The sequence below is a fragment of the Phocoena phocoena genome, chromosome 7 (assembly GCF_963924675.1).
Source record: "Phocoena phocoena chromosome 7, mPhoPho1.1, whole genome shotgun sequence".
In the NCBI taxonomy this organism is placed as follows: Eukaryota; Metazoa; Chordata; class Mammalia; order Artiodactyla; family Phocoenidae; genus Phocoena; species Phocoena phocoena.
The window spans coordinates 106,920,435-106,933,054 of NC_089225.1; the positions used below are offsets into that span (position 1 = coordinate 106,920,435).

The window sequence follows — 12,620 nt, forward strand, 5'->3', positions numbered from 1 at the left end:
AGGGTCCCAGGGCTCAGCCTGGGCCTGTCCTCCTCTCCAGCTGCACTTTCTGCCCGGGGCGGGGGTCACATCAGTCACCGCGCTCATCTGCCTCACCGCCATCTTTGCGCGGACGACTTCCGGACGCTCCTCCGCGGCTCCCGCTGCTGCCTTCACTCCAGCAGCCTTCTCAGCGCCCCCACTTGAATGTCTGCTCTGCATCTCAGATTTCGGGCCGGAACAGAACTCTTGATTTAGCTCTCAGACCGTCCCTCCCCAGTTTCCCCAGATCAGCGAGTGGCTTACTCTTCACCCAACTGCGCAGGCCCCAGGTGTTGCCCTTCACCTTGTCGCCGCACATGCTACATCCAGCCCAGCAGCAGCCGGCCACCTCTGCCTTTACACCTGGAACCAGAACACTTCACACGGTTCCTACCGCTCGTCCGAACTGCCCTTATCGCCCGTTTCCTCTCATAGGGCCCTGCAGTCTCTTCTTGGCCTGGCAGACATGGCGCTCCTTACAAGACGTGAGCCAGGTTGGGTCAGCCCCCTCCCGGCCTCCCGTTGTGCCCGGCTAACGGCCCGGCCGGTCCCCTACACGAGTCCTACTGGACTGGGCCCTGGCACCTCGTTGCCTCCACAGCCTGCCTACTCTTCTGCCCTAGGGGCGCCCCTACCCCAGCACCCGCAGCCTTAGCACTTGCAAATCCATCTGCGCAGGTCTGGGAAGTGCCTGCTCTCTCACAGCTCTGCTCACCACTCCTGTTCCCAGAGAGGCCTCCTCTGACCACCCTTTCTTTTTTTTTTCTTTTTCTTTTTTGGCTGCATTGGGGCTTCGTTGCTGCATGTGTTGCTGCGCACGGGCTTTCTCTAGTCGCGGTGAGCAGGCGCTACTCCTTGTTGCAGTGCGCGGGCTTCTCATTGCGGTGCCGTCTCTTGTTGTGGAGCACGGGCTCTAGGCACACGGTCTTCAGTAGTTGCAGCACGTGGGCTTCAGTAGTTGTGGCACGCGGGCTCAGTAGTTGTGGCACGCGGGCTCAGTAGTTGTGGCACGCGGGCTCAGTAGTTGTGGCTCGCGGGCTCAGTAGTTGTGGTTCGCGGGTTCAGTAATTGTGGCTCACGGGCTCAGTAGTTGTGGCTCACGGGCTCAGTAGTTGTGGCTCGCTGGCTCTAGAGCGCAGGCTCGGCAGTTGTGGCGCATGGGCTTAGTTGCTCTGCAGCATGTGGGATCTTCTCTGACCAGGGATTGAGCCCACCTCCCCTGCCTTGTTAGGCAGATTCTTTACCACTGAACCACCAGGGAAGTCCCCAGACCACCCTTTCTAAAATGTCCCCAGACCCCTCTCCTCCGTGCTCTGTCTCCTTCCTTGCCATATTTTCTTCATATCTGAAATTCTTTCCATTCACTCAATAAGTAATTTTGAGCACCCACAGTGTGCCAGGCACTGGTCCAGTCACTGGGGATGCCAAGTGAACGCGTGTCTTCCTCGTGGAATCTGTACCCCGGGGTGGGAGCGACAGTGAGCAGATATGTTAATGGAAGGATGTTCCTGTCAGGGGGTGCTTAGTGCTGCTGAGAAACGTAAAGCAGCAGAAAGGGTAGGAAGTGACCGAGGGCTGGCTCCTTAGGGAGGGTGGTCAGGGCAAGGCTCTGAGGGGGTGACTTTGAAGCAGAGACCTGAGTGGGACGTGGATGCCTGGAGGAGGGGCCACGAGGCAGAGGGGGCAGTGAAAGCAGAGCCCTCAGGGAGGGCAGGCATGTGCAGGGCGGGTCCAGCGGGTGTGCGCTGGAACCGCACGGTGGCCCATGTGGCTCAAGCCTATGGAGCAAAAGGAAGAGTGTTGGAGGCCAAGTGGTGTAGACTTTGAGATGAGAGTTGGACCGAAGGAGCCTGGCCTTCATCTAGAGGTGGAACCACGGGAGGGTCGAAAACAGGAGGGGAAAGATCCCTTGTTGTAGCTTAGACATTGGAGTGAGGTGGAGAGGGAGGTGATGGGAGGTGGTGTGGAGGGACCTCGGGACAGACAAAGGCACGAGACAGTGACGGGGAGACAGAGAGAATGAAAAGGGGGAGATTTCTAAATTTCGTCTTCCGGACTTGTGTTCAAATATTTCAAACTGAATGTACTGTTATGGGCAGAAAAATGTAAGGTTACAGAATCACGCATTCTTTTTTTTTTTAATATTTATTTATTTATTTGGTTTTACTGGCTCTTAGTTGCGGCTCAAGGGCTCCTTAGTTGTGGCACGTGAACTCTTAGTCTCTTAGTTGCAGCATGCATGTGGGATCTTGTTCCCTGACCAGGGATCGAACCTGGACCCCCTGCATTGGGAGCGTGGAGTCTTAACCACTGGACCCCCAGGGAAGTCCCAAATCATGCATTCTTAGAACTAGAAGAGATCTGATAAATTCTCCATTTTATTTTACAGATAGAAACAGGTTCCAGTGATGTGCCCCAGATCAGGTGCCAGTGACTAGCAGAGTTAGCATTAGAGCCCAGGCTTTGTAATTCCTCTGAGGTTATGGGCAACCAGCCGCGGGGAGGAGACTGGGAATGGGGTCCAGGGAATGGCTGCTTTGGGTACACCTTGGGGAGGGGTGGCAGGAAGAGAAGAAAGACTTACTTTAAAAAATTTCATGATGTTTTATTTATTTAAGTGTTTTGAAAATATAAAAGATGTTGGACATTCTTGCACTTAATTTTTTAAAAACTGACCTAATAAATTCTCTGGTGTATGAACCTTGTGTTAACAGTTGTGTAAATGCACACCACCACCTCTTCCGGTAGCGTAAGGCTGAATGACTATGGACTTCGGGTGACATTAAAGGTTTCTTTTGGGGCTTCCCTGGTGGCGCAGTGGTTGAGAATCCGCCTGCCGATGCAGGGTACACGAGTTCGTGCCCCAGTCCGGGAGGATCCCGCGTGCCATGGCCGCTGAGCCTGCGCGTCCGGAGCCTGTACTTCGCAACGGGAGAGGCCGCAACAGTGAGAGGCCCGCGTACCGCAAAAAAAAAAAAAAAAGATTTCTTTTAAGTAGTACCTGATATCTTTTTGTGACTGTTTAATTTCTTTTTGCATTTTTTAGAAACTTTTTATTTTGTATTTTTTTATTGGAGTATAGTTGATTTACAGTGTTGTGTTAGTTTCAGGCGTACAGCAAAGTGAATGAGTTATACATATGCATGTATCCACTCTTTTTTTAGATTCTTTTCCCATATAAGTCATTACAGAGTATTGAGTAGAGTTCCCTGTGCTATTCAGTAGATCCTTATTAGTTATCTATTTTACATATAGTATTGTGTATATATCAATCCCAATCTTCCAGTTTATCCGTCCCCCCACTTTCCCTCCTGGTAACCATAAGTTTGTTTTCTACATCTGTGACTCTATTTCTGGGTTTAATGTTTTTTACTTGGAAGCAGAGCGAGGGATTAGTGACTCTGTGTTTTTTCCATGAGACTAATTCTAGTGCATATCCTTTCTTAAAGTAAATGAATTGACTTTATCATTACACTCTATTTTGTTCTAAATACACTTTATGCTTTTGACTGTTTGAATTACACATACCATGTCATAGCACGTTAGAAAACTCAAGAAAAATAATCTTCCTCCCTCCCACCAGCAATCCTTGACTGTCTCATTTATACCACCCTCCAGTCCTTGATCACGTTCATTTTAAGTAGTTGTCATAGAAGAGAGAATTACTTTTGACTTTAGCCACTGTATTTCCTAGTGCTACTGTAATAAATTACCATAAATGTAGTGGCTTAAAACAACACAGATTTATCGTCTTACAGTTCTGGAGGTCAGAAGGCTGAAATGGGTCTCACTGGACTAAACTCAAGGTGTTGGCAGGGCTTGTTCCTCTCTGGATGCTCCAGAGGAGAATCAGTTGATTACCTTTCGCAGGTTCTAGAAGCCGCCCGCATTCCTTGGCTCCCAGCCCTTCCTCCATCTTCAAGGCCAGCAACAGCGGGTTGAGTCTTTCTCCCACTGTGTCACTCTGATGCCAACCTTCCTGCTTCCCTCTTTCCCTGATGAGTACCCCTGTGATTATATTGGGTCCCCCAGATAATCCAGGCTACTCTCCCTATTTTAAGGTCAGCTGATCAGCAACCTTAATTCCATCTGTAGCCTTAATCCACCCCTTCTATGCAACCTAATATTTTCACAGGTTCTGGGGATTAGGACATGGGGGCCATTATTCTGCCCACTACAGCTATCTTTTTGTTATTTTACAGACAGTTGGAATGATAGCCTTTGTCTCATGTTTTTGCCTTGTAGAGATTTTTGCTGTGAGAATTAACAGTAACGGTTCAATATGGGGGACATTCTGGCTCATGAATCAGAATTACTTGGACTAGTGAAAGAGGTATGTTTTACAAAACACGGGTCACAGAAAAAGATCTTGAAAACTTGTATTTTACAACGCAGGAAATTCTGTAATGCCTTGTAATGTTTCTATCATTACATTACAGTTATCTGTTTTCCTTTTTATAATTTTCCATGTATTTATATTTTGCTTTCATAACTAAACTGAAATTGTAAAGCTGCTTTTTAGAATTCCTTTAAAGAAAGTTATAAAGACAGCACATGCTCATGGTAACAGATTCAAACAGTATAGAAGCATAAACAGTGAATTGCCCTCCTGCAGTGACCACTGTTAATGGCTTAGTATATTACCTTTCCAGACATTTTTCTATGAGTATTCAAAATGTATTCGCGCGACTGTAGTTTGTTTTACAAAATATGGTGATACCACACGCATTGTTCTGCAGCTGGCCTTTCACCTGTCAGCAGTAGCACAGTGTGACCCTCTCCCTGTGATCTGCCTCACACTTCTGAACGCCGCAGAGCATTTCACTGAGCGGCCGCATCATCATGTAACTTGTTGCCTATTAATGGACATTTAGGTGTCCTACGCTGAAAGCTTTTGAAGGATAAGACCCACACCGTGTGCTTTTTGGTATTCTCTACTGCCTTTAGCAGGGGCTGGCATGGAGTTGGTGCTAAAGAAATGGTTGCTACTGTTTTACTGTGTGGTTGAACTGTCCATTAGGCGTTGAGAGACATGGCCGTGGAGCAGGGATACGGCATCCACCCTGGGAATGCAGCTTTGGAATTTGGTGTGATCGTGAATAAATTTTCAAAGCTGTCACAGCAGAGGGTTGTGGATAGGGCCTGGAGAAATAGCCACAGTTAGAGGAGGTGGAAACAGAAAGTTACGACTGACACAAACTGTTAAGAAGGGCAGAGAAGTGTGGAGAGCAGCAGTAGAAGTAATGCATGTCACTAACACAAGGCAGGGGGCGTTTCAGGACGGGTGGGCGGGGATCATTAGTGCTTGAAGGTGGCTGGTGACTTTGCCCATCTTTTAATGACTTACCTTTTGTTCTTAGGGGCAAGCATTACCTCTAATCCCTCTGTTTCAAGTAACAAATTCCCAGAGACCTACTTAGACCCAAAGCCATCAGGTCCTTTGATCACTTTTGCCTTTTTCAGGCTGCTGCACATATCATCTTATTTTCTATTAATAATTATAATAAGGGAATTCCCTGGTGGCCCAGTGGTTAAGACTCTGCACTTTCACTGCCGAGGGCATGGGTTCGATCCCTGGTTGGGGAACTAAGATCCCGCAAGCCATGCGACGGGGCCAAAATTAAAACGTAAATTATAATGCAGCTCACATTTTCCTTCCAAAAACAAATTTATTTTCTGTAAATAAATGTTTTCTATGATACTGTCTTTCTAGTTTTTTAGTGTGCATATCAGTAAGTAAATTCTAAGCTGGATCCCAAATTACTTCTCCCAAAGATGACAGTTCATTAACCCCATTATAAATTTTGTGATAATATTGAGCTGGTACAATTACATCAAAGATGGTTACTTTGTTGATGTTAAAACAGAGCAATATATATACATTTATGCGCTTTTTTAAATAGTATTTAGATTTTGCCGAATTTGAAGACACCTTGAAAACATTTTCAAAAGAATGCAAAATAAAAGGAAAACCGTTATCCAAGTCAGCATGTGGCTCTTTAAGGGACTCCAAATCATCGATAATCCAGGTAACATTTTACTTTTCTTGATTTCCATAGGTAATCAAGATGCTCCAGATTTGTAAGAAATGCTGCCATTAGAGAATGTTGGAATATTTCTGGGGACCTGGGCACAGTGACTCTTAGACTGTGCAGATGTTTACGGATAAATGAGTAATGTCATTTTCAAATCTCTGTATCCTAGGAAACGGGTGGCAACATAAGATCTTTCACATACATTTCTTGGCAAGAAGAAACCGTGCGATGCTTAGAAACTAAGACTAATGTGGTCCCCATTCTGAGGAGTTTTAGGTTATGAATTCCAGGTACTGGAGACACAGCAATGAACAAAGCAAAGCGAAATCTCTGCCCTCATGGTGCTTGCCTTCTAGTTCGGGGAGGTCGGAGCGGGTAGGGAGCGAGAGCCATATGCAAGGCAGCATCCTTCCAAAGCAAGGCCTGGGCAGCGGTGAGCCTGTGGCAGTGGGCTGCAAAGGGCAGGTATTACGTAGTCCTCAACTCTCAGGGTTAGACAGGATCTTAAAAGTCCTCATTTCAACCATTATTTGATGCTCCACCCCATCTGTAACATTCTAGGTAAGTGATTGATTCACCGTGAATACATCCAGTGACAAGAGAACATACCGTTTCCTGGGGCAGCGTATTTCAGCTTTGCGTGATTTTATTATTTTAATAAATTTATCTGTTCCCCCGACCCAGTGCCCCTCCAGTCCTCACGCACCTGGATTCTGAGCTGCCACCACTTCTTCTGTCAGTGATGCATCGGGCAGCCTGATGATCGCTCCCAAGCCTGGAGCAAACTTTTCAGAACGTGAAACAAGAATCTAGTCATTATTAGACATGGAAACAGAGGCTGTACTTAACTTGAAAGACCTTGAAACTTTCTGACAGTGAGAAGCCTGTCTTTTCTGCTCATTCAATGAACAGCTGTGTCCTGCCATTACAGATTTCCCAAACAATAATACCTGGAGCGGTGCCTTAGGGACATTTGTGAAGTTGGCACCCAGCAAAGGGAGAGTTTCCCTAAGCACAGTTGTGTAAGAATGTGTGTGTGTGTGTGTGTGTGTGTGTGTGTGTTTATAGGTGATTATTGGCGGTATGTAAATTTCCTGATCTTCATAATGCTGGCTGTGATCATTGTTTATATCTGAGAAGTTAATCTTTTGTGACCCTATGAGTTGTAACACTGGATTGCTCTATATGTAGATATTACTTTAAAGGCAGGGACCATTCCAGGTACAGAATATGATTCATAAATTGGGAGCATAATGGCACAGCCAAGGTTTGTAGTCCCAGGTCTACAAAGGTAGAGTTTAGAATAAAGTGTAGATGGGCCATTGGACGCATAGACTTCCTTTGCCAAGCCATGTTAAGAAAGTACCTTGACTCCAAGCTTTAAAATACGCACGAGAGTCTGCGGTCACCTCATTCACACAGTCACTGGACCTCTCGCAGGACAGTCCTCCCCAGAGTGGCTCGCGGGGTTCGCTCAGAGCTCAGCTGAGGTGAGCCTGGGGCGGGGCCGGGCCCCAGCAGCACACCCTTGGGAGGCTCCCCTCCACCTTTGCATCAGTCAGTGACAAGAAAAGGGGAGCCTCTGGCCAGGTTCCCCCAGGCTCTTCCAGCGGTGGCGGTGCTTAGCTGCCTCTGCTTTACTTTGCTACCCGCCCTGCCTGCAATTGCTGACCAGCTGTCCTTCGCTGTTTCCAGGGCTGAGAGACAGAAAGAGGCCAGTTTTGAAGAGGTAGAATTTCACTGTAGGGCTTATTTTGAAACATTCTGAGTTTCTTTCAAATGTATGCCAATCCCTTCCAGACTAAGATAATATTCAGAGACAGTTGTTCTCGGTCACGTGACGTAGAGAACATTTTTGTAAGATTCACAGTGGAAGATTCCTTATCAGTGAATGTCTTTGGCTTAAGGATGACCAAACAATGTAACATTGTTCTCTGTACATTTCTATTTTATAATGTTAAAAAGTTTGATTATAAACAAATAGAATGTGTAACCTTAAAAAAAAAAGACGGTTTTACAGAAAAAATGTAAAACCATTAAAAAAAGTATAAAAGAACAATGACCAAATAATGGTGGTAAATAGTGGTGGCGATGGGTTGGGGAACTGGTGATTCTATAGAAAATGCACTCCAAGAAAAGCTTTTGCAGCTGAGCACAAAATGTAGGTCTGAGGATCTTGGGCATTTGATACAAAAAGGAAGACAATATGAGTCGCAGGAAGTCCTTGTGATTCTGCCTTATACCTAAATCTGCAAAATTACGCAGCAGCTGTTTGTGATGGACCAGTTGTCATTTTTCCTGTGAGACAGGTGACATGGGAACTGCCACCACCTTTCTCCAGAATTCTGTTTCAGCTATTGCATGGCGAGTCGGGAAGCTGTCTCTGCCCCACATAGTCAGACTGGCACAGCTCTGAGGTCGGGTTGGTGCTGGGCCTGTGCGCCCTCCTCCATCTCCAGCCCAGGCTTCCTTGTTCCTGGAACGGGAGGGCCCGGGCAGTCACTACCTGCATGTGTTGGGCTCTATGGTTGCTTCCCACACTGCCCTCTCCACCAGACATGCTTCTAGCAACAGCGGGCACGTGACAGCACCCACCTCCCAGGCCTGGGATCGACTGTTCCGTGTGGCTGAGCTCCCAGGCGCTCAGGGACTTGGCAGTTGTGGTGTCAGCAACTTGCCATAGGTATGAGGTTGTTCCACTGAGGTCTGGCTGGGCTCTGGGTCTAGCCTGTTCTCATCAGTTGCGTGCAGTGGGTCAGCAAGTCCAAAGGGCGACCTCAGTGTATTCACTTGCCTATGAGTCTCTGGGCTCGATCTTTGGCCTATGCCTGATTCCTTCCATCTCAGAGACCTTAAATGTTGTGTCTGTTCTTTAGAATGCTCAGATTTGATGTTGCAGAGCAGTGGAAATCCAGGGTCGGTCTGTAGGAATCTCAGCCTAGGCAGTTTGAAGCCCTCTGGGTCTCTATTTTCCTATCCCTTACCTCTGAAAAGGAGACTTAATTTTGCTCACACTGAAACGATGGAGTATACCGGTATCCAAGGTAGTGGGAGGGTGTGAGGATTCGGGGTGTTGAGAGAAGGGGCACCCCTATGACCAGGCTTCACTCTGATGTCTTCTCCACAGAAGGACCTCCTTGCTGCGTTTGACAGTGGAGACCAGAAGGTGTTCTTCGATTTGTGGGAGGGGCACATTCCCAGTTCCATCCGGGCTGGCGACTCCCTCGCCCAGAAGTTGGAATTCTACCTACACATCCATTTTGCCATCTATCTTCTGAAACACTCCACAGGGAGACCTGTAGGTTCACCTTATGGCGTGGGTTGGTCCAAATGGTGTGTTAAAGGAGAATGTGTTATGTTTTGCAAATGAGGATTAATTTAGTTTTGTGGCCATTTTATCATATTGCTTCTAAGGAGTAGGTGTCTTACATCCTGATGAATGATTTTCTATCTCATTCCCAGCAGTTTATTTTCTAATTTGCATGGAAAGTTAATCACTTCTGTAATGAAAGCTACATCATTTTCCTGAATACCTCGACACGTATGTCTAAGAAAATACGTGTTTAGACCACATTTTCGACCATATATTAGAAGATAAATTTAAGCTTAAACAGTGGGAAAATGGTATGCCCGTCTGTGAAAGTTCATGAGTGCTAAGTTGAATTTAGCTTCTGCAGTCTTTTCCTGCAGGTGTGGGACTGGAGCTGCGAAGGGGAGAGGGGAGCAGCTGCAAACTTCTCTGCAGGTGAACCCTGGGGCACGGAGAGAATGACAGAAGGGGAGCAGGCCAGGCTGACATCGGACCACGCACATTTGTTTCGTGGCTCCTCCACGCCTTGGCTACTGCCCCCAGGACCTGTGCTAACTTATCAAATGTCAGGGGGCCACAGGAAGGCTCAGTGGTAGAGGAGCAGCTTTACAGCACATTGTGGTAGCCATTCTTGGAATGCTGTTCCTTAAGATAGGACTCCTGTGGGTGCCGTTGTGGGAGACTTTTCATTTTCTTAGCATTTATTTTTATTTTCTAATTTTTCCATTTTTCTGTAAGATAAAAAGATCAATAAATTTTTTAAGTCCGGTGGGCTTCATGGTGTAGGTGAAGTGAGATGCACTGATGAGAAGAATTGGCCTGTGTATGAGGCTGTGAGGGACGTAACAGGCGAGGCCAGGGTGGACCTTCTCATTGAGGCCCAGGAGAAAATGGAAACCCTGGCGGGGGACCCGACTTGCCTGGGATTACACCTGGAAGCAGCGAAAGCAGGCGGGATCACTTCTTAGTTAGCCTAATAAAGGAAAGGAACGATGATATGGAAAACTTCCATTTCAAAAAACTATTCACCTTTAAGTGCTCTCTTCGGCAGCACATATACTAAAAAAAAAAAAAAATTGGAACGACACAGAGAAGATTAGCATGGCCCTGCGCAAGGATGACATGCAAATTCCTGAAGCGTTCCATGTTAAAAACAGTAACTTCACCCTTAAAAACCTCTCGAAAGGAAATCACAGCAATGCAGACAAATGGTTATTTCTGAGATCTGAGCTATGAAAACAATGTACATATCTAATAATGGGGGAATTGGCTAAATAAATTATGATAGACCCAAGAGATGAGGTTTCGTCCTGCCATTAAGAATGATGTTTATGAAGAATCTTAAGGATATGAGAAAATGGTAACGATAGATTGAAAAGGCAGCATTTGAACTGTGTGTATCATATATCTAGTTCTCTGCTATTCCTGACAGTTTCACGAAGGGGCGAAATAGGGGTGATGTTAGGATGACTGGTGACGGCACGCAGGCTGGGCCAGACGGGGAGGATGCCAGCGACGTGGCTGGAACTGAAGGAGCCTCGGAGAGAGGACAGGTGAACAGGTGAGCTGGCGTCAAGCAGGAGATCTCAAAAGAGCATCCTCCCTTCCTCGCAGGACAAAGAGGAACTGGATGAAAGGATTTCTTATTTCAAAACCTACCTGGAGACCAAAGGGGCAGCGCTGAGCCAGACCACGGAGTTTCTCCCTTTCTATGCCCTGCCTTTTGTTCCCAATCCCATGGTCCACCCCTCATTTAAAGAGCTTTTCCAGGTAAGTGACCACCTCCGAACCTTGTCTCAGATCCTGGGCAGCATGGCAGTCTCACCTTGTATACGTTGGTGCTTTCTGAATGATGCTGTAAAAAGGCTAAAATTTGCTTATGTTATGTTGTTTTTTAAAAGAATGTACAGGTAGTTTGCTTTAACAAACTTTTCTTGTGCTATAAAGTGTGCTTTTTTGTTGTTGCACCAAGACTTGTTAACCCAGACTGACAAAATATTTTAAAATATACTAACCTCTTAAATCATTCTGTGTATACTTCTGCGGTATTGAAACAATAACTTATTCAATTACGATGAAAATTAGTAGCCTGAAAAGAAACTAGGCTGCTTTACACAATCACTGGCTATGAAGATTTTGATTTGTGTTAAAATTCTCACTTACTTGGTATATATTTGGTTACCTGATTGTGTACTATATTACCATCAGACTATTTGCCTATAGCTCTTTTAATTGTTATACTTCATTTTAGTTGACATTTTAGAATAATATTTATGAATAAGATTTACCTATTAAGGTAATTTTTGTTGACTTACTAAAATTAGTATGTCCCACTGAGAGGTTTATTGAAAGGTATTTAGAGACAAATGTTTTGATATAACGAGATACTTTTTCTAAAGATCTCACACTGTTTCCAAGAATCTGTATCGTGCTTACTCCCCTGCCATTGAACGACGGATGCAGTTCTTCCAAGCTCAGTACATTTCAGTTTCTGCTATAATTCAGTAAAACAAATTTCATTACTCCTGAATAGTAGCTGCTAAACTGAAGGTCAGGTCCTTGACTGAGCTCATCAAAGCCGGATTGTTGTATAGTAGCACAGTTGAATTCTGTGCTTGTTTCTTTGGTCAGTCCAAATTTAGTTTTACCGTCTTCTCCTAGAAGGTTGAAAATATAAAACGGTTAGAAAGTTGTGAAAGTTCTCACAGTCAAGGCTTCTGTTTATGAGAATTATGACATGGCAGCGTGGCTACAGCTTAGATCACGGTGAGGATGTGCCGGCAGCGTCAGGGAAGGGTCCCTCTGAGGCCGCAGCAGGTCTGATGTTCCAAGGCAGAGGCCAAGTTCTTCAGAGTTCAGGAATTTAGAGACCATCAGTGTTCATGGAGAGTCATTTTATTCCATTTTCTTTCCTTTTGCTACTCTCTATTTTTTTTTTTTTTTTTTTTTTGGCGGTATGCGGGCCTCTCACTGTTGTGGCCTCTCCCGTTGTGGAGCACAGGCTCCAGACGCGCAGGCTCAGCGGCCATGGCTCACGGGCCCAGCTGCTCCGCGGCATGTGGGATCTTCCCAGACCGGGGTACGAACCCATGTCCCCTGCATCGGCAGGCAGACTCTCAACCACTGCGCCACCAGGGAAGCCCTACTCTCTAAATATATTCTTTCGGTGGTCATCACAGATACTTCAGTGTACATAATAAAATCTAAAGTTAATGTCTTTATTCTCTTCCTGACCATTACAAGGACCTTAGAAT

At 45.9% G+C, this 12,620-nt stretch overlaps 1 protein-coding gene and 1 pseudogene across 3 annotated transcripts in view; both read left to right on the forward strand.

Moving 5' to 3' along the window:
* The window catches only part of ARMC9 (armadillo repeat containing 9), a 119,736-nt gene that overhangs the window by 3,681 nt on the left and 103,435 nt on the right, over positions 1-12,620 (forward strand). For 2 of the 3 annotated variants that reach the window (XM_065881219.1, XM_065881218.1), the window contains exons 1-4: positions 4,304-4,354; positions 5,925-6,050; positions 9,184-9,354; positions 10,981-11,136. In XM_065881219.1, coding sequence (XP_065737291.1) covers positions 4,304-4,354; positions 5,925-6,050; positions 9,184-9,354; positions 10,981-11,136 — 504 coding nt within the window. Of the gene's footprint in view, positions 1-4,266; positions 4,355-5,924; positions 6,051-9,183; positions 9,355-10,980; positions 11,137-12,620 lie in introns of those variants that run through there. The other variant, XM_065881216.1, reaches the window with a different exon arrangement.
* LOC136126230 (U6 spliceosomal RNA) lies at positions 10,421-10,518 on the forward strand (annotated as a pseudogene).